This window comes from Symphalangus syndactylus, chromosome 9, assembly GCF_028878055.3.
Source record: "Symphalangus syndactylus isolate Jambi chromosome 9, NHGRI_mSymSyn1-v2.1_pri, whole genome shotgun sequence".
Classification (NCBI taxonomy): Eukaryota; Metazoa; Chordata; class Mammalia; order Primates; family Hylobatidae; genus Symphalangus; species Symphalangus syndactylus.
Genome location: NC_072431.2, coordinates 67,123,446 through 67,146,121, shown reverse-complemented (window position 1 = coordinate 67,146,121; position 22,676 = coordinate 67,123,446). Strand labels below are relative to the sequence as shown.

At 37.6% G+C, this 22,676-nt stretch overlaps 1 protein-coding gene across 10 annotated transcripts in view; it reads right to left on the bottom strand.

Moving 5' to 3' along the window:
• AUTS2 (activator of transcription and developmental regulator AUTS2) overlaps positions 1-22,676 on the bottom strand; it is a 1,235,532-nt gene that overhangs the window by 685,527 nt on the left and 527,329 nt on the right. For all 10 annotated transcript variants that reach the window (XM_055292935.2, XM_055292938.2, XM_055292933.2 and 7 more), the window contains exon 3: positions 92-193. In XM_055292935.2, the coding sequence (XP_055148910.1) occupies positions 92-193 (102 nt within the window). The remainder of the gene's footprint in view (positions 1-91; positions 194-22,676) is intronic.

The window sequence follows — 22,676 nt, the reverse complement described above, 5'->3', positions numbered from 1 at the left end:
ATCAGACTTGAACCAATGGTGTGTGTGTGGCCTAGTGGTTTTGGTTAATTTTTTTTGTTTTGTTTTGTTTTTGTTTTTTACTTAAACTTACATCGCTGAGCCTTTCCCGAGAGCTGCTCCGGTGGAAGCCCTTGGATTCTCCACTGGCACTTTCACTGTCACTGTCCCTGCAGCTGTTCTGTCCTGGCTTGAGCTAAACGTAAAAGAAAAGAGAAAAAACGAAAAAGTTAGTGGTCCGCTTCTTAGTTCCTGTTTTTGATCCTTGTCAAGAGTCAACAGCCAGGCACGGTGGCTCACGCCACCGAGGCAGAGGTAGGAGGATCACGAGGTCAGGAGTTTGAGACCAGCCTGACCAACGAGGTGGAAACCCCATCTCTACTAAAAATGCAAAAATTAGCTGGGCATGGTGGCACGTGCCTGAAATCTCAGCTACTCAGAAGGCTGAGGCAGGAGAATCACTTGAACCTGGGAGGCAGAGGTTGCAGTGAGCTGAGATTGCGCCAGTCCACTCTTGCCTGGGCGACAGAGTGAGACTCTGTCTCAAAAAAAAAAAAAAAAAAAAAGTGAACAATTTAAGGTTCTGATCTTTAATATTATTCTCAGTTTCTGAATACTGCCAGGCAAGCTGCCATAGAAAAAATACAGAGGGTAGAATAAGCAAAATATTCACCATGAAATGTCAATGTAGAGAACAGAGTGGGCAAGCCTTAAATAAACACCTAAAAAGCCAAACCTCAAGGTCCATAAATTAGAAAGCAGTCTTTCCATCAAATTTTTTCTTCTGTTCTACTGCAATTTTTTTTAATAATGAAAAGACCAAAAATGTTGAATAAACTAAAGTGAGATTACACCAACTATGATTTCTTACCTTTTTTCTTCTGTCTTGTCTCAAAAAAAGAAACAAATCAGAGCAAAATAAAATAAAGTTTTCTTCTCCTAGGAAAAAATGATAGATGCTGTGATGTTATCCTTCAAACACTGGGATGGCACCTAATGATCTTATTTATTGAGATAACATCCTGGAGGTTTCTTACTACGTATGTAAAAGAACCAATGAAGACCTATAGATTAAGTATATTAAATCAGCACTTATTCAACAAATAATGTATTAAGTGCCACATCTGGGCTAGAACTAAGTGCTGAAGATACGGTACTACACCAAAAAAAAAAACAAAAGTCATCTCATGAAGTTTACATTCTAGTGGTTTCTACACATTTAACAAGCTCTGGTTTTCCATTAAAAATGAACAAAGACATAAAATTGAAAACCATCCGTCTACATGAGACTGTAAGTCACAAATATATGGAGTACTGGTCTACAATATCATCACCAACCACATTTTCAGAAACACCAAGCAATGTAGTACAGGTTACAAGTCACAGCCCCTGACAATGTTTCCAATATAACAAGAAAAAGGCAGTACGAGATAAGCAAATACAACACCACAAGGAAATACATGTTCAATGAAACCAAAAAGTAGCCAGGGAGGTTCAGAGAAGTGATTTCTGAAGCCTTGGATTTTAAAAGTAGATTAAACTCACATGGCTGAGAGGACAGTGAAAGACACTCCATTGAGGAGAAAAGCAGAAAGCAAAGACAGAAAAAGCAACATGCTGGGAAATGATCAGCAGTCTCATTTGAAACAGAGTTCCTTTGGGGAGACAATAACAAGAAATATTAGAGATGGGTGCATGAATGAAAACATGGAAAATCTCAAATTAGACATAAGCTCCATTTTTCTAGACAGGAGGAAACTTCAAAGAATAGAACAGGCAATAAGTAGCAAACTTTTGCCTGCAGGATTTCAAGTGGCTGTGGTGCCAAGGGGAAGATGAAACCAAGATGAACAGAGTGAGGCTGAATCAACATTCCTTGTAGTCTTTAAAGACTACATTTCAGACCTCACTTTTGGTCATACCATTCACAGTCAGCTTTCCCCAAGTCTCCAAAACAAGGCATTCTTTTTTGCTATCATCCTTTCCAGAAATTCACTTTTATCACTTTCTTCTAAAATCCCTTTCTCCGGGAAGTCTTCTGTAAAGGAGCCCAGAAAATTGATGCTAATTTTACTCTGTATCCTTCCTGAGCTCTTAAGTACTTAGTTTTCTCCTCAGTTAATGCTAAACTCCCTCATTCTAAGTTAATTCAGATTCAAGTTGTATGAGGCTTTTGTTATTACTATGGAATAAAAGCTCAGAATATTGTCATTCTCTTCAATTTTTCACTTTTATATTGATAATAAAGGAGAGATTTAATCTACAATGAACATCACCTTGTCTCCATTTCCTGAACTTTTCTTGTCCATTCCTGCTCTGCATTTATTTCACACCACATTCCCTCTGGAATGTTCACCCTTACATTCTCTTTGCTTCTGATGTCAAGATGTTTTTTAAAGCTCAGATCTCACCTCCTCTGTTATGGTCTTTGAAGAGCTCTTTCTTTCCATTATTTATTTTTTTAATATGCCTTCAAAATTTAGCTAGCACGTCATTCTTCATTAAATGCCTTTGATAATTATGACACATTTTTAAAGCTCAAAAAGCCTATTGTTATAACATAGTTATACTGATAATACTGATAATAAAGTTTGCATGTGGCATGGGCCCTCCAATTCATAAGCAGTATCAAACTCTTATCCCACTGATTCTGAGTTAAGTAAGGGCAGGTAGAACTACCTCCAAGGTATGGATGAAAAAACTAATTCTCAGTGCACAGTTAGATGTTTACATTTGACATGAAGTAATGATTCTGCAGCATATTAGTATTCTCCACATAATATGTTCTAAATTTATATGTGGTACCTGACTATAGTACGTTCACAAAGAAAATAATCTTGTTAGGTGATATTTGATCAACACCTTTATGGCTGAGCACAGTGGCTCATGCCTATAATCCCAGCACTGTGGGAGGCTGAAGCAGGGGGATCACTTGAGCCCAGGAGTTGGAGACCAGCCCAGAAAACATAGCAAGACCCCGTCTCTATTTAAAAAACTAATAATAAAAACTCAGTTCCCAACTTAGATGAGAGATACATATCCAGCTGGGAACTAAGAATATAAAGAACGTCAAGGCTTTTCCTAATATCCAACTGGCTTAACAAAACCTGGATATTGCACCTGGGCCTTTTCCATGCTTCTTCATGAAAGGAAAATGATGACTTTACCAAGGCACAAAAACAGACTTCAATGGCCCTGACGTAAATTATCTGACTAAATGTTGATCTAGGCTAAGGGCAAAACCCAAGAAGGACTGAGAGGAAGCAGCCTGCTAGCCTTCCCAGTGCCCTGCCAGCAAAAAACACTTCAGTGAATTCTCTTCAGAGAGCCTTACATAAAATCCACCCCTACACCACCCCTTTCTCCTCCAAAGCCAGGCTCAAGTTTAAAGGAAACTTAGGATTTTAAGCTGTCAGACAGCTCAATATTTCAAAGAAATGAACTGACTACAGTAAGTACTAAAGCTAAACCACAAGATTTCAGGCAAAGAAGTATTCATTTCTAATCCCATGAATATATTTTCTTTCCTTTTTTTTTCTGAGATGGAGTTTTGCTCTTGTTGCCCAGGCTGGAGTGCAATGGTACCATCTCTGCTCACCACAACCTCCGCCTCCCTGGTTCAAGCGATTCTCCTGCTTCAGCCTCCCGAGTAGCTGGGATTACAGGCATGACAGCCATGTGCCACCATGCCCAGCTGATTTTGTATTTTTAGTAGAGATGGGGTTTCTCCGTGTTGGTCAGGTTGGTTTTGAACCCCCGAGCTCAGGTGATCTGCCCACCTCGGCCTCCCAAAGTGCTGGGATTACAGGCATGAGCCACCACGCACAGCCGAATATATTTTCAAACTAGCATTTTAGCCACATCCAGTGGATCATTTGGGGTAGCATAACTAACTCAGAAGTTGTAATCCTTCACCTGAAATTCCCAGCTATTACCTACAACCAAGAAACATCACAAAGGCCAGGTGCTGGCTTAAACACTTAAAGAGCTAAGAAAAATTGATCTGCTTGCATTGATTTGTATGAGCATCCATGGCAGCTATTACAAGAAAGCTTTTCTTATAACTGATGCAGTAAGATTTCTTACCATCAGCTTTTACATACTTCATTCAGGACCTTGTTTATTTAAAAATTACTATAACCCACTCTCTGTTGTGAGAAGCTTCTTCCCATTAGAGTATTACATACTCAATAGTTTGGGTACCAGAATGAGAACAAAATATGCAAAATGAAAGCAAGCTGGTATCTGGCATGAGTGGCAGTAATTCTATGAATGAGATTAACATCTTTTATAAAATATAAGAAGCTAGTTTGTTTTTCATTAGATTTCACTGTGAACAATATATGCTCCAAATTCTGAAATTGTGATCCCATTACAGTGTTAACTGTTATTAATGGCTAACTAGGAAAATAACGATCCACAGTTATATCACTGCTAATGAACATGTAACAAAGTTCCATCACCCTAGACTGCATGAAGGTATAGCAATTCTGTGCGCATCTGCTCGGCATTTGTGAGCTGGGCTATCCCATTCTTTTCAGCTTGGATATGGAGAGTTTCAAAAAGATGCTACATGCCGAGTAGGTGTCATTAATCCATCAAACAAAATTTACAGAAGGGTAAATTATATGGAGAATATATCTATGCCTGGAATTTGAGAGGAATGATGCGAATTATGCAGGCAGTGTAGAAGACTGTCCAAATGGAATCTCCTTCCACAAATTTGGTTCCCCAAAGTAGCACATACCCTTTTTCAGACTGCTGAGTTTTTCTGTAGGAATGTAAATGAACTCTATGCAAAATTTGGGGAATGTTTCAGTAAGCTCAAAAGATTCTCCTTTTTCAAGAAAATTTTAATATACCCATAGACTTCACTACCATCAAAGCAGCCAAGTATTTAATCTTGAAAAATACTATTTTTATTTTTCAAGATAAAATTGTCCCCAAATTGGGAAAGTACCATGGATTGGATAGAATTTGTACTATTTTATTCCTTAAGTTTTAAAGGGTATTTCAGATGAGAGGCACATGAACCAAACTAAAAAACTTAATGAAAAATGCTGATGAATCAAAATAAGCAAACACAAAATAACTACAATAAGTAAAATTATAAAGTTGGATAGAAAAACTATATTTTAAAAAAGAAAACTATATTGTACCTTTAAGTGTACAGTGCCAAGTTGTGAATAAAAGCTAAAATTATTTTAACAAATTTTGGACACAAGGGCAGGGCAAGGAATTTTTCTGGGATCACAGAATCAAAGGTTCTTTTGTTATCATCTACAACAGTTAGAGAAAGTGTTTTAAGTAACAATTTGATAATCTTGAAGCTAACCATTAGTAAAATTTAAATGTTAAAAATATTTGCCTTCCAAATAATTATCAAATATAAAATGACTCAAATCATAATAGAGAAAGGAAAAGAAAATAAGAAAAGTGGCAAGAAAGCAAAGTGTAAAACAAAGTGTTCTGATAATAATATAAATACATTAAGCTCCCATTTAAAAATAAAAGTCTGGTTTGTGCTGGGTAAGACAGACAGATGGACAGATAGATAGATCAATCAACAGATTGATGTCCCATTATTTATTAGCTACAAAGAACTCCTAAATTTAAAAAAAGAGAGACGGAAAAGGACAAAAGGTTAGAAATAAATAGGTAAAAAATCACCTGTCAAAGTCATTTTACAGTGATGAAAGGTACAGTCTTTACCTTTTATAACTCTATACTAAAGTTCTAAGTTATAAACCATTATACAAAACTATATAAAGTAAAAAATATTATAAATAATAAAAGAAAGCAAAAGAAGTTGGGAGCCTTTAGCGTTCTACTAATCAAGGAACAAGAAAACAAAACAATGAAAAAGGACGCAGAGGTTAAAAAATGAAGTTTGACTTAGTTAATATACAGTAAATTGGGTAACTTAGAGAGACACATCTAGAGGATCTATGGGACATTACCACCAACTGAAAATGTACTAGGGTAACAAAGAATATAAGAATAAATATCAAAATGTAAAAATTATATGAACAGACTTCTCTAATGATAAAAATAACAGCATTTTATGTTGAATATCCATATCACCTAAAGAATTTTTTTAAAGTCTCTCTACAATTAACTGAGTAAAAGACAAAATCACACATATACCATTTAAAAATTAAGAAAATGAAAATTATAAATATATAAATTTTAAAACTTATGTTGTAAAATCTTTGCTAGAAGTTAACTCATGGACTTAATGTATTTTCTATTAAATGTGAAAGAATAGAAATAAATGGCCTAATTATAAAGATTGAAATGAATAAAAAAGAAATAAGACAAAAAGGTAAGTATAGGTAAAATCAGAGGAAGAGAATTCCAAAAACGAGAAGAACATCATTAGAAATTAAAATATTGTACAGTTAGTAAACTATAGTATAATCTGGGGGGAACCCATAAAGATATGAGATACACCTCTAACACATCTAAGTAAAAAAGAGATGGCAAGCAAAATAAAAAATAGATAAATTTCTAAATACAGAAGTAAACATTCTGCAGTGATACTTTCAAAACCATAATTAAACAGTCTAAAGTTTTTAAGAAGATTTAACAACATTTTTTCCAGAACATGAAAAAATATGGAAAGCTAATTTGTGTCAAAATCTGGTGACAAAACAAAAAATGAAACTATGGGATGACCTTCCTAATTTAAAAAGCTGCAAAAATCTGAAGAAATACAGCAAATTAAATTTAATAATATATTAAAGTATAGCTCACCAGGATTTTTTACAAGAATTTATGATTCTACCAATTTGCAAATGGTCACAAGGGAAATTTTTGAGGTGGTGGCAATGTTGTATGGTGATGATTGCATAACTCTTTAAGTTTACTAAAATTAATTAGCTTGTGCCCTTATAATGAGTGAATTTTATGGTATCTAACTTATATTCTAAAAAAGTAGATTATAGAAAGGAAAGATCCCATCAGTTTAATTTCTTACTCCAGAATGTCAGGATCCTGTTAATAGTTCACTTGATTAGGTCAGGCTTACAGAAGAACTTCCTTTCATAAAGTCAACTGTGCTATATAAGAAAACATGGGAGTAAATAAGGGACAAGTACTTTTAGGGTCATCTTGGAACTCTGCCTACCATGGTGGATTTTAAATAAGAAAGTTAGGGCTGGGTGCGGTGGCTCACACCTATAATCCCAGCACTTTGGGAGGCCGAGGCAGGCGGATCACGAGGTCAGGACATCAAGACCATCCTGGCTAACACGGTGAAAACCCATCTCTACTAAAAATACAAAAAAAATAGCCCGGCATGGTGATGGGCGCCTGTAGTCCCAGCTACTGGAGCCGGGCCTGAGGCAGGAGAATGGTGTGAACCCGGGAGGCGGAGCTTGCAGTGAGCTGAGATCGCGCCACTGCACTCCAGCCTGGGCGACTGGACGACAGAGCGAGACTCTGTCTTAAAAAAAAAAAAAAAAAAAAAAAAAAAGAAAAGAAAGAAAGAAAGAAAGAAAGAAAGAAGGAAAGAGAGAGAGTAAGAAAGAAAGAGAAAGAAAAGAAAAGAAAGAGAAAGAAGGAAAGAAAGAAAGGTATTCCCTCGAAATTCATGTATCATAAAGTCACTCTAATACAATTAGACAAGTTTCATTAATGCAAAGTAAGAAACAGGATTTTTGGATATGCTTGGACTTTGGAAAGTTATTTATCTGTGTTAATGATGCTCCCAATAAACACTTTAGGCATTATTAGACAGGAAATGACTTAAAATTGTGCTATTAGCTTAGAAAATAAAAACTATTGAAGCGCTTCCAGTTGCCAAACACACACATTATTTAAAGGGGTTCAGTGGACTTCATGGCAGTAGAAAAACTAAGTTAATAATTTATTTATTTGTTTATTTATTTTTTGAGATGGAGTTTCACTCTTGTTGCCCAAGCTGGAGTCCAATGGCGCGATCTTGGCTCACTGCAACCTCTGCCTCCGAGGTTCAAGCGATTCTCCTGACTTAGCCTCTCGAGTAGCTGAGATTACAGGCGCCCACCATCACGCCTGGCTAATTTCTGTATTTTTAGTAAAGACAGGGTTTCACCATGTTGGCCAGGCTGGTCTCAAACTCCTGATCTCAGGTTATCCAGCCACATTGGCCTCCCAAAGTGTTGGGATTACTGGCGTGAGCCACTGCGCCCAGCCCCAATAAAATTTTAAAAGGAAAATAAGCCAAGATCAATCTAACTATATAGTCTCAAACATAAATAAGAAGCAGTTAAGAAAATCAAGAGCGATCTGACCGACTTTGATATCATTACTATAGACACACTCAATCCAGACAGCAGAACTCAATAATGTTCTACTGCTTATCAAGAGAATTGTAACTCTACTCTCTATGATTAGGCCAAGAGGATATTACGATACTATTTCTTCATAACTTAATAATGTGAAGGCAAGAAAATGGAAGTGTAAAAGGCAGTGTTTGATACATAACTCACATATCTATCTACAACTTGGATACTATTCCTAGGTTTAATTATGCTGTAAAATGAAATTCTAAGGCCCCTTCACCATCTGAATGAACTCTTCCTCTCGGCAAGGGCATTCTAAGGCTAACCTGAGGGACGGATCCAAGCCATGACGGGGGGGCAGGGGCCGGACATGCCTCATAATACCCTCCTGCCTTTCAGAATTACTAATAGAACAGACTCTCTAAGTCTGATGAGAAACATTTACAATTTATTCTCTCTGAAGCCTGCTACCTGGAAGCTTTATCTGCATGATAAAACGTTGGTCTCTATAACCCCTTATCATAGTAACCCAGACATTCCTGTCTATTGATTCCAGATCTTTAGATAATAAATTATCTCTTTCAACCAACTGCCAATCAGAAAATTTTTAAATTTTTGACGAAAAAGTCTAAACAATAGAGAAAAAAAGATGTACAAGAATAGAAATGTACAAAAGATGTACAAGAATTAAAGAGAAAGGCCAGAATGAATAGATGGCATTTGGCATTCCTTGAGTATAACCATGGACTAAATGATAGATCTGTTTTCAAATAGGCTCAGAAATTCACACACAATCCACATACACAATGTAAAAAATAATGTGTTGAAGGAATATTTGATTGCTTTAGTATAGTTTTCAGCTTTCTTAAAATAAGATTTTGATTATTAAAAAGTAATTTAGAGACAATATTATTTGGTTTTCAAGGATGGATATAAAAAATAAACACAAAAAACTTACTTTTTTATGATTTTCTATTTTTAAAAACATGTTTCAATAACTTTTTAAATGGCCTGGCATTCATTAAAATAGCCACTGCTCTCAAATATAAAATGCCTTCTATCTTTTGTTTTTCCCATTCTAACATGAAAAATCTAAAAGTGTCCAACTGAAGGTCTGAGAAAGGAAATATGTAAGATCAGTCTGGAACACCTTGTCATCCTAGCAAGACCCTGACAAAGGGGCTTGGGAGCCAAACTGAAGAGGTTCCCACTGACCAAAAATGGAACAATTTGGGCCGGGCACGGTGGCTCACGATCCCAGCACTTTGGGAAGCCGAGGCGGGTTCAAGTGATTTTCGTGCCTCAGCCTCCTGTGTACCACACTTGGCTAATTTTTTTTTTTTTTTGTCATGTTTGCCAGGCTGGTCTGGAACTCCTGACCTCAAGTGATCCACCCACCTCAGCCTCCCAAAGTGCTGAGATTACAGGCAAGAGCCACAGCTCCCGACCTGGAATTATTATTTACATTTTGTTGTAGTTACAGTAAAAAAGCAGAGTCCTTTAAAGATATACAGTAAAACATTAATGGGTGAGATAACTTGAGTCTGAGTTTTATTTTATAAAATAATCCAGGGGATAGGGGGAGCAGTACCTATTGGGAAGGGGGAAGTGTAGGGATATAGAGGAAGTAAGATTAGCCATGTCTTAATTGTTGAAGTTGGATGATGTTGGGTTCATTATACTGTTATCTTTACTTTCATGTATGTTTTAAAGTTGTCATAATAACAAGTTTTTAACACTTTGTTTCTGGAAAAAGCATTGTTCTTCTCTAACCCATACACTTACTGTTTACCCATTTTAATTGAAAAATTATGAGCATCTAGAATTTGTTATAATATAAAATACTTTGGTTGTAAGCTATCAGAACTTCTTGAATATAAATTTTGACAGCAAATCTCTATTCAACTTGCCACTGTTTTGATCCCAGTTCATTTCAAATGCACCCAAAAATTAAAATCTCATCAAGTCTAAGCCCCTACACTGTCCATAGCTATCTTAATAAACTATATGTCACTAAACTTATCATTAGTGACTATCCCACGAAAGGCCATATTACTTCCATGAGGACAGAACTGAACTGGTATACCACACATTAGAGTTAAACTTTTTTTTTTTTTTTTGAGACAGAGTCTCACTCTGTCTCCCAGGCTGGAGTGCAGTGGCATAATCTCGGCTCACTGCAAGCTCCGCCTACTGGGTTCACACCATTCTCCTGCCTCAGCCTCCTGAGTAGCTGGGATTACAGGCACACCCCACCATGCCCAGCAAATTTTTGTATTTTTAGTAGAGACAGTGTTTCACCTCGTTGGCCAGGATGGTTTCTATCTCCTGACCTCGTGATCCACCCGCCTCGGCCTTCCAAAGTGCTGGGATTACAGGCATGAGCCACCACACCTGGCCTATGTTCTAGAATATTTGAGAACATATCCAAATATTAATAGCCAAGCATATTAAGTTCATAACATATCCCTATTATAAACTTAATTGTGAGGCCAGGCGTGGTGGCTCACACCTGTAATCCCAGCACTTTGGGAGGCCGAGGTGGGAAGATAACATGAGGTCAGGAGTTCAAGACTAGCCTGTCCAAAACGGTGAAACTCCGTCTCTACTAAAAATAGAAAAATTAGACAGGCGTGGTGGCTTGCACCTGTAATCTCAGCTACTTGGGTGGCTGAGGCAAGAGAACCATTTGAACCCGGCAGGTGGACTCAGTCTCAAAAAAATAAATAAAATCAACTTAATTGTTTCCACCCACAATCCATATGTTGTAGCCTTAACCCCCATTGCTTTAGAATGTGACTATAGGTAGATACAGAGCCTTTAAAGAGGTAATTAAGTTAAAAGAAGTAGCCGGCTCTAAGCAGGCAAATGTTTCATCCTTTGAACCCCTCCACTCTGGGAGTGGCTTAAGAAGAGTCAGCCCAAAATCTCCTTAAGCTGATTAGCAACTTCAGCAAAGTCTCAGGATACAAAATTAATGTACAAAAATCACAAGCATTCTTGTACACCAATAACAGACAAACAGAGAGCCAAATCATGAGTGAACTCCCATTCACAATTGCTTCAAAGAGAATAAAATACCTAGGAATCCAACTTACAAGGGATGTGAAGGACCTCTTCAAGGAGAACTACAAACCACTGCTCAATGAAATCAAAGAGGATACAAACAAATGGAAGAACATTCCATGCTCATGGGTTGGAAGAATCAATATCGTGAAAATGGCCATACTGCCCAAGGTAATTTATAGATTCAATGCCATCCCCATCAAGCTACCAATGACTTTCTTCACAGAATTGGAAAAAACTACTTTAAAGTTCATATGGAACCAAAAAAGAGCCCGCATCGCCAAGTCAATCCTAAGCCAAAAGAACAAAGCTGGAGGCATCACGCTACCTGACTTTAAACTATACTACAAGGCTACAGTAACCAAAACAGCATGGTACTGGTACCACAACAGAGACATAGATCAATGGAACAGAACAGAGCCCTCAGAAATGATGCCGCATAGCTACAACTATCTGATCTTTGACAAACCTGACAAAAACAAGAAATGGGGAAAGGATTCCCTATTTAATAAATGGTGCTGGCAAAACTGGCTAGCCATATGTAGAAAGCTGCAACTGGATCCCTTCCTTACACCTTATACAAAAATTAATTCAAGATGGATTAAAGACTTATATGTTAGACCTAAAACCATTAAAATCCTACAAGAAAACCTAGGCAATACCATTCAGGACATAGGCGTGGGCAAGGACTTCATGTCTAAAACACCAAAAGCAATGGCAACAAAAGCCAAAATCGACAAATGGGATCTCATTAAACTAAAGAGCTTCTGCACAGCAAAAGAAACTATCATCAGAGTGAACAGGCAACCTACACAATGGGAGAAAATTTTTGCAACCTACTCATCTGACAAAGGGCTAATATCCAGAATCTACAATGAACTCAAACAAATTTACAAGAAAAAAACAAACAACCCCATCAAAAAGTGGGCAGAGGACATGAACAGACACTTCTCAAAAGAAGACATTTATGCAGCCAAAAAACACATGAAGAAATGCTCCTCATCACTGGCCATCAGAGAAATGCAAATCAAAACCACAGTGAGATACCATCTCACACCAGTTAGAATGGCCATCATTAAAAAATCAGGAAACAACAGGTGCTGGAGAGGATGTGGAGAAATAGGAACACTTTTACACTGTTGGTGGGACTGTAAACTAGTTCAACCATTGTGGAAGTCAGTGTGGCGATTCCTCAGGGATCTCGAACTAGAAATACCATTTGACCCAGCCATCCCATTACTGGGTATATACCCAAAGGACTATAAATCATGCTGCTATAAAGACACATGCACACGTATGTTTATTGCGGCACTATTCACAATAGCAAAGAGTTGGAACCAACCCAAATGTCCAACAACGATAGACTGGATTAAGAAAATGTGGCACATATACACCATGGAATACTATGCAGCCATAAAAAATGATGAGTTCGTGTCCTTTGTAGGGACATGGATGAAACTGGAAAACATCATTCTCAGTAAACTATCACAAGGACAAAAAACCAAACACCGCATGTTCTCACTCATAGGTGGGAATTGAACAATGAGAACTCATGGACACAGGAAGGGGAACATCACACTCCGGGGACTGTTGTGGGGTGGGGGGAGGGGGGAGGGACAGCATTAGGAGATACACCTAATGCTAAATGACGAGTTAATGGGTGCAGGAAATCAACATGGCACATGGATACATATGTAACAAAACTGCACATTGTGCACATGTACCCTAAAACCCTAAAGTATAATAAAAAAAAAAAAAAAAAAAAAAAAAAAAAAAAGAAGTAAAAAGGAAAAGCTGAAAAAAAAAAAAAAAAAAAAAAAAAGAAGAGTCAGAGCAAGGTCCAGGGCAAATGTTCCTCTTGCCTGGCATAAAGCCTGTCCAATCATTAACAACCTTTACAATACTAAATGCAGTGGTAATTCTCAGTCATCTTATCGACATAACCATACCATAGGACACAATCACTCCCTCATTCTTGAACCCCTCTGCTTCACTCCTGCTTTTCCTCCTACTTCTCTGGCCATTACCTATCAGTCCTTTGCTCATCATTACAATGGCTTACAAGGCAGTCAGTCCCTGCTCTGGCTCCGAAATTATTTCTTTGACCTCATTTTCTACTAGTCTCTGCCTTGCTCACTCTTAACGGTTTTATTATCCTACCAACTCTTCCTCAAAAAAGCTAGGCATACTCCCAACTCAGAGACTTTGCACTTGCTGGATTCTCCATATGAAATGTTCAACACAAAGAAAGTCACATTCCTCACTACCTCCCTTCTTCAGATCTTTATTTAAATGTTGCTTTCTCAGTGAGACTCCCTGATCACCCTGTGTACAATACAACCCTGCCTCCACTTAACACCTCCTAATGTAATGCATAGTATACTAATTTTGTTTGTTCTTTGTCTCCCCCAAAGTCCCACCAGCATACCACAACTAAATGATAAAATCTATCAGAACCAGGATTTTTATCTGCTTTGTTCACTATAATGTATCCAGAGCCCAGACAATATCTAGAATTTATTCAATAAATATTTGTTTAATTAATCAGTATGCATAATGTTTTAAGGTTGGCTACATGTAAGACAGTGTTTGAAATCTCCCACAGAATGGCCCTTGGAACTATTATGAAAGAGTGTAACCGGGTCATAAAAAGCTTGTCTGGCCAGGCGCGGTGGCTCACACCTGTAATCCCAGCACTTTAGGAGGCTGAGATGGATGGATCATGAGGTCAGGAGATTGAGACCATCCTGGCCAATGAGGTGAAACCCCGTCTCTACTAAAAATACAAAAATTATCTGGGCATGGTGGGGTGCGCCTGTAATCCCAGCTACTCAGGAGGCTGAGGCAGGAGAATTGCTTGAATCTGGGAGACGGAGGTTGCAGTGAACCGAGATCACGCCACTGAACTCCAGCCTGGCGAAAGAGCTAGACTCAGTCTCAAAAAAAAAAAAAAAAAAAAAAAAAAAAAGCTTCTCTTCTGGGACTGGCCAATAAGGAGAACTCAAAAGCTGAGTGGTAACATGAAAAGTGTCATGTATGCTAGTGAGCATACAAAATCAGCCTTCAGATTCCATAGTCTTCAAAATGTGCTATCACTGATTTTGTTCTTGAAACAGTGATCATATGTAATTTATTTTAGATAGTGAGGTACAGGATTATAAAGAAAAAGTTGCATATAATTACAGTTAGTTTAAGAAATCTTCATCCTGGCATTTGAAAATTTTTAAAGTACTTGTTCAGCAAAAGGTCAAAAACCACTACCAAGAAAAGTTAATAGCTCTCTTAGTATTATACATACTTACTGACAGGATTGCCACTTTTATGTAATTTGGATAATATGAAGCATTTAAAAATCCTATTTATTTTACCTAACAAGTGTAAAAAAAAAAAACACTCCTTTTTTTATTTTGTTAAAGATCAGTACAGCAAAAACTTTTTTCCAACATATCCTGCAATGACAGAAAGCTTTTAAAATGTGTACTAACAAACATTGATTTCTTAATAATAATAATAACAACAATCTTTATAAAAGAAATCCTCGGTAAATTTTTAAGATGGTGCTTTCTATGGAGATCGTATAAAGATTTTTTTTTCTTTTTTTGGAGACAGGGTCTTGCTTTATTGCTCAGCCTGGAGTGCAGTGGTACAGTCATACCCTACTGCAGCCTTGAACTCCTGTGCTCAAGTGATCCTCCCACCTCAGTCTCCCCAGTAGCTGAGACTACAAGTGTGTACTACCATGCCCAGCTAATTTCTACATTTTTTTTTGAGAGACAGGATTTTGCCATGTTACCAAGGCTGGTCTCGAATTCCTGGGCTCAAATGATCCTTCCACCTGGGCCTCCCAAAATGCTGGGATTACAGACTTGCACCACCACACCTGGCCTGATTGTTCTTTTAATACTGAATGAATCGTTTATATGACCTCCAGTGCCAGCACAGTCCAGTTAGCAAGGGGGTGTGCCCCTGGAAACAAGAGCACTAACTACACTAATGCTATAGTTATAAAGGGTCAATGGAGCACCATGACAAAGAAGACTCCACACCCTACATTGTCCTGTGTCACTTATTCACATTATGAGCCTGGCCTCTGAGGAACCTGAATTAGAGACTCAAGGTTTACAACAAACTTCACTTCCCTGTAGCAAGTGACTTTCCCTCAGCTCCAGAGGATTTATAAAGACCCTCCCATTTTTAATCTGGGCAAAACAGACTTAGGAAATGAGATAACCCAGTTTTGACTGAGGGGCAAGTGAGGTAAAGGAAACGTAAAGAGAACCATGAACTTCCCGACTATCATTCATTTTTAGTCTAAACACATGGAATTTCTCCAAGATGCAGAAAGATTCAACTATATAAAACTTCTAACTCTTGGCATGATTTTAGCTGATTAATATAAATTCATGAGAAGCTGACAATTTTTCTTAGCCAAACTCATAGACAAAAAGACAAATACTAGGGCCCCTGGAGACATAAATTGGGATCTCATGCACAGATAGATTTGTTCTCTCCACTGTAGCTCTACACACCTGGCAATTAACTAGAGCCAAGGTGACATTAGCTGAGATTTTCATTTTGGGGGTAAGAACTTAAATGCACCACTGTTCGACTATCAACACAGGGGAGAGGCTAGTAAATGAAGAGTTTATTTCTGGCTCTTGCAGCTATAGTGCTAATGTATATTCTCAGTGGCATCCAAAATATCTCACTGGCTCCATGTAATCAAGAAAGAGAGCAATTAATATGCCCACTACATAAAACAAATGTGGGTGTAGGTATGTGCTTATGCCTGTAATCTCAGCACTTTGGGACGCTGAAGCTGGAAGATCACTTGAGGCACAAGTTCAAGATCAGCGTGGGAAACATAGCAAGACTCAATCGCTAAAAAAAATTTAAATACTGCCAGGCATTGTGGCATATGCCTGTAGTCCCAGTTACTCAGGAGATTGAGGCACGAGGATTGCCTGAGCCCAGGAGTTCAAGGCTGCAGGGAGCTATGATTGGCCACTGCACTCCAGCCTGGGTGACAGAGTAAGACCCCATCTCTATAAAAACAAAACAAAAGACAAGTATGCAGTCTTCATGTATTATTTCTAAGCATAAAAAACTGCTATAAATTAAATTGTACTTCCCAATTTACAGACAAATAAACTAAAGCTGAGAAAGACTAATCTGTGCCAGGTCACAAGGCATAAAACAGCAGAGTCAAGACTAGAACCCATGCCAGCAGTAGTCTGTATAGCCGTCAACAGTTACGCAGAGCTAGTGGAATATAGTAGTAAAAGTACATCCTTAGAGTTAAAAACTTTAGCTGTCCTTCATTCCTCTAAATGTCTAAATTCTGTCTTGATGTTGAATGTAAAATAATCCACATGCACAAAGATAATCTTAAAGTTTAAATCAACTATTAAACCAGCTCTGTTTAATAGATTCTCATCACACCATGGAATAAAAAAAGTCAACTCACCCTCCTTTAAGAAAAAAGAGAGAAAGAACACAAAATATATGCAGTGGGTAAGGAGAAAAAAAAAGACATATTTCAGCTATTCAGGACACTGGTGTGCTTTAAAATTATTTTTCACTTCCACATTCCAAATTCCCTAAACTCCAAACAGATCAAAGTTTTACAGATTATCCCTCAAAAAAAGACAAGAAACACAAATTAATAACTATTTAAGCATTCTGTTTCATCATAACAAACAGATGGTTTTAATATTCTAGAGGCTAATTCCTGAACAATTAAAAACACAGCAAGACATTAACATCTAATGAAACATTTTAACTACCAGTATATGCATCTGCCATTAATTCCCACACAGTAAGGTCTTGGATCTCCTCAATCTGTTCTTTATTAAGGAAAGTTTTCCACTCTGAATTTAGTGAAGTAGAGAATTAACAACTGTTTTCAATCAGCAATGAGGAGGATATTTCGCCAATGTGTACTGAAACTATGTACACATGTACACTATCAGACTTAAATTTATCCTTACAATGGCTTTGATGTACACACATTTACAATTTAAGAACAGACCCAATTTTCTAGTTAGGATTTTTCCCAAAAAAAAAAAAAAAAAAAACTTATGCCACATTAGCCCCTTGATATATAATAGAAACTCTCATTGAGCTGCTGGTTAAAAAGGCGTATATCTTGAATAACTGTTAATTTTTGACTCAAATTGCCAAAAATAACCTGGACAGCAGCTTCTACCATTGTGCTAACATGGAAAGGCAACTATCATAAGGACAGTAAAGGACAAGGGGCATATCACATTCTCTGATCTAGTAGCTTAAAAACAGGGTGATCAATTACCATTAAGCTACTTTCATTTTTGTGATGATAATAATGTTGTGCACATTTGTCTACTCTTACACACTTTTCTTTAATTTTAATTTTTATTTTTATTTATTTTTTTTTTTTTTTGAGATGGAGTCTCACCCTGTTGCCCAGGCTGGAGTGCAATGGCGCAATCTTGGCTCACTGCAACCTCCATCTCCTGGGTTAAAGCAATTCTCCTGCCTCAGCCTCGCAAGTAGCTGGGCTTATAGGTGCATGCCACCATGCCCGGCTAATTTTTTTTTGTATCTTTAGTAGAGACAGGAGTTTCACCATGTTGGCCAGGCTGGTCTAGAACTCCTGACCTCGTGATCTACCCACCTCAGCCTACCAAAGTGCTAGGATTACAGGCGTGAGCCACTGCGCCCAGCCTACTGTTACACAATTTTCTAATAATTGTACATAAATAATTTAATCTTCACATAAATATTTAAAGCAAGAAAAGTAAATTTTAATGTATCCCCTTTACAAAGAAACTACAATACAGAGAGATGAACAACTCCACCAGGACACCCAGGGATTGGGTGCTAAGCTGAGCCTAGAACGTGGATCCCTGAGTGAATATTCTGTTTACTGCCCTTGAGGTAGTGCCTACTATTTGCTGTACTGGGCTACAGGTTTCTCTCAGAACCTGTGAGGCAGATATAATTATTACTAATTTAGAATTAATCTGGGATTAAACAGAAAGGAAGAGATGGGCCTAGAATTCACATTCAGGCCTTTTTATTCTGGAGTGTGTATTATTTCCAAAACATTATGTTACCCCTCCAGAGTAACATTATATTAATAATTCATGGGCAATGGAAGCATGTTACAACACATTGCAGTGTGTCTGTTCCTTTGGATAGCTCTAATATTTTTCTGATTTACTGACCAAACATTTGGAGTAAGCAATTAGCAAACAGATATAAATAATTATTCTAGTATCTCTAAAGGAATAAATTAAGTAAATACTACACATCTTAATGATATTTTTACAATCATGTCTCTCAATTCTGGATGACTAATACATAATTTGATGGGGTTGAATCTTAATATATTAATTGCATTAACATAAGAATAAATTCTACAATACTCTCTCAAATATCTTCAAACACTTCAAATAATTAAAGCAATCTCTAACAGTTATTTTTTTTGGTCGTATTAGACCAGACAAGCAATTGAGAATATAATTTCATTTACCTTAGCCATCTAAAGAAATTTGGATTAAATTAATGATGGAAAAAAACTATAATCAACTGAAGTTAGTTTTCTTACTCAAAATCTACAGGTGCCATGAAATTGCTGTCTGAGTTATAACTATAATCTTATTAGTATAAGATTGTTAGAAGGAAAAGAACAGAAAGGCATGTAGACTAGCCCATTTATTTAAAAAGCTCTGCTAAATTCCAGTGCTTATACCTACAATACATACACGCGTGTGTGTGTGTGTGTGTGTGTGTGTGTGTGTGTGTATGTGATCTAACCAAAGAAACTATAATGCCAAAACTATCTATATGAAAATACCTGACAGCTGGTAGCTAATGGTAAAAGGAAATCACCAAAAAATAAAAAGTAAATAAAAAGTAAACACTGCAGGCCGGGTGCGGTGGCTCACGCCTGTGATCCCAGTACTTTGGGAGGCTGAGGCAGGCGGATCACGAGGTCAGGAGATCAATAACATCCTGGTTAACATGGTGAAATGCCGTCTCTACTAAAAATAAAAAAAAATTAGCTGGGCGTGGTGGCGGGTGCCTGTAGTCCCAGCTACTTGGGAGGCTGAGGCAGGAGAATGGCGTGAACCCGGGAGGTGAAGCTTGCAGTGAGCCGAGATCACGCCATTGCACTCCAGCCTGGGCAAAGTGCGAAGACTCCGTCTCAAAAAAAAAAAAAGTAAACACTGCGAAGTAAGGAGTATCTACTTCATACTTCTTTGCTATTGGACAATGAAAGCTTAATGAAGCCTTTAAACTAAAATGTTATGGGTGAATGAATACGTAAAGCTATTACAAAATATGTAAAATAAATGTGGGATTTTTCTTAGCAACGAGGTGGACATATTTTACTTACGACATCTGTCCAGTACTTACAGCAATAATATGGAGAATATTTGATAAAAGAATAAGAGACTATATTGTCACAGCAATGGCTAGCAGTGACATGGGGAGGAAATTCTAGTTGGGAGACAGAGGACATATTTTTAGTGGAACGATTTTTTTTCCTATTAAAAAGAAAACTCTCTGACACATTAAAAAGTCATTATAGATATACTCTCTATCTTTTTATTTTTATTTCTTTAATTTTTGTATTTTGTTTCTTGAGATAGGGTCTCACTCTGTCACCCAGGCTGGAGTGCAGTAGCGTGACCTCGGCTCACTGCAACCTCTGCCTCCCAGGTTCAAGCAATTCTTGTGCCTCAGCCTCCCAAGTAGCTGGGATTACAGGCATGAGCCACCAGGCCTGGCTAATTTTTGTATTTTTAATAGAGACGGTGTTTCACCGTGTTGGTCAGGCTGGTCTTTAACTCCTGACCTCAAGTGATCTGCCCAACTCAGCCTCCCAAAATGCTGGGATTACAGGCATGAACCACTGCGCCCGGCCTCTCTTTTTAGAAGGCAGGAGGGGAACTGCACCTTTTTTTGTCTTTTTTTTTGGCAGTTCTTATGAAAATTCATAAGCCAGATGGCATTCAATAAATGTAAAGAGCTGAAGAATTTGGTTTTATAGAAAAACATCAATTAGCATAAGAAAATTAGCAATTAAGCAATCATTATACAACATATATCAATATTACTAATGAGTGAACATATACTCTAAAATTCTAACTTGAACTTAAAACCAAATATATGCCAGGCGCGGTGGCTCACACCTGTAATCCCAGCACTTCGGGAGGCCAAGGCTGGCGAATCACCTGGGGTCAGGAGTTCGAGACCAGCGTGGCCAACATGGCGAAATCCTGTCTCTACTAAAAATACAAAAATTAGCCAGGTGTGGTGGCGTGCGCCTATAGTCCCAGCTACTCGGGGGGAGGCAGAGGCAGGAGAATCGCTTGAACCCAAGAGGCGGAGGTTGCAGTGAGGCGAGATCGCACCACTGTACTCCAGCCTGGGGGATAGAGGGAGACTGTCTCAAAAAACAAGAACAAATGTATATGAAGCATCACTACTTTACTGTGATTACCTATCCTTCACAACAGCTGTCCTTGGGTTCCACACCTCGTATTCCTATTGTAATAAATTCTTTCCTGGGTCTCCTTAGCAATTGATCTTTGGCCCAATGTCATTTGCTACCTCTATTTAAATATTTTTTAATCTATCTACTTTTTCTGTACATGAAATTCAACTTGATACTCTTGAACAAAAGAATGTACAACCAATGAGAACGCATGGACACAGGGAGTGGAACATCACACACCAGGGCCTATTGGGGGGTGGGGGGCTGGGGGGCTGGGGGAGGGATAGTGTTAGGAGAAATACTTAATGTAAATAACGAGGTGATGGGTGCAACAAACCAACGTGACACATGTATACCTATGTAACAAACCTGCACGTTGTGTACATGTACTCTAGAACTTAAAGTATTGAAGAAAAAAAAAAAAAAGAATGGTACAACCGTTATAGCTTTCTACTTCCACAGATTTTGTGGTGAGGTCTATGGGAGTAATCCAATAAAAGGGGACATATTTAAGTTCCACTCTTAAAGTTGTATTCATAAAAAATGCAAGACCAGGCCCAGAAAAATGTCTTAAAGCACAGAGATAATTTGTGCAAAGATGGTTATAAACCAGAATTTTTGCTGAGATTCTAAATGAGGATGACACACTCTAAGTGCAAATGACATTAATACGGAAGCCAGTAAAGAGGTTGATGAAGTTGAATAAGAGATACAGCAATATTTCTGAAATACTGAAGACAGTGACCACAACAAGAGTTACGTATTGAAACAACTTTTAACGTTAAGGAATCTCTGAAAGCTGATACCTCCTAAAACTGCAATACAGTCTAAAAATATTTATTTGTCATTTTTTGTTTTTTACTGCTGTTCTCTACCCTTAATTTTGTGATGCTTTACTTGCCAACAATATGCTTTTCTAAACATAATTCCAAACAGACTACAAATCAGAGGTATGGATATATACGTAAAAACTGAAGAGTAAATACTGTAGAAGAACAAACACTTATACCAATTATGTCTCTACTATTTCTGTTCTTAAAACTAATAAAATGTACCTTTCTTGTGCAGTGACTGGAAATACTACAAGAAAATGTTTGCAGAACTTGACTTTTCTGGAGAAATTTTTAAATGTAAACACACTTTAAAAATAACCATCATTTTAATTTAACATTAAATAGCGTAGGTAGTTGAGGCATAACGTTATCTTTTTCTGCCTTAAAAATGCCAAAGAGCTCAATCAAAACTTCTGATCTGAGTGGAAGAATAAGCTATTTCCTATGTCCCAGAAACCTTACTGTCACTAGGGCGGGGAGAAAACTGCTCATTGTGAATCATATTTAAGGGAGCCAAAAAAAAAATCCCCTGAGTTACAGGGCTTAAAGCCAAAAAAATGACCCCCACCAGCCAAAGTCACCATTCGGAAACCTATTATTACAGAAGAAATTCAACACGTAGAGAACAGTCCTAAGTTAAGGAAGATGCTAAGATCCAAGAATTTTAACCTACGCTGACATTTCATCCAAGGGAGAGTGCAAGAAAATCTGCCTTTACCTATAAACTTTGGCTTCCACAAAAAATATTGATTCTAACAGTTTTTGGAGTTAAATATACAAGAACATGTACCAGATTCCCTTTCTTCCTTCTCCTAGTTTTGTGGCTAGATATGGGAAAGGAAAAGAGAGAGAAAGAGGTTTTTTCAAGAAATGCTGAGGTTACAAAAACAGCCTAAGACCTGGCCTTTGTCCATGGACTAACTGACTAAAAGGAATCATGATGGGCAGGAATTTTCAAGGACCAACGATGTATGATGAAATAAACGGAAACACTTCTGGGGATAAGAAAAAACAGTATAAGGCCGG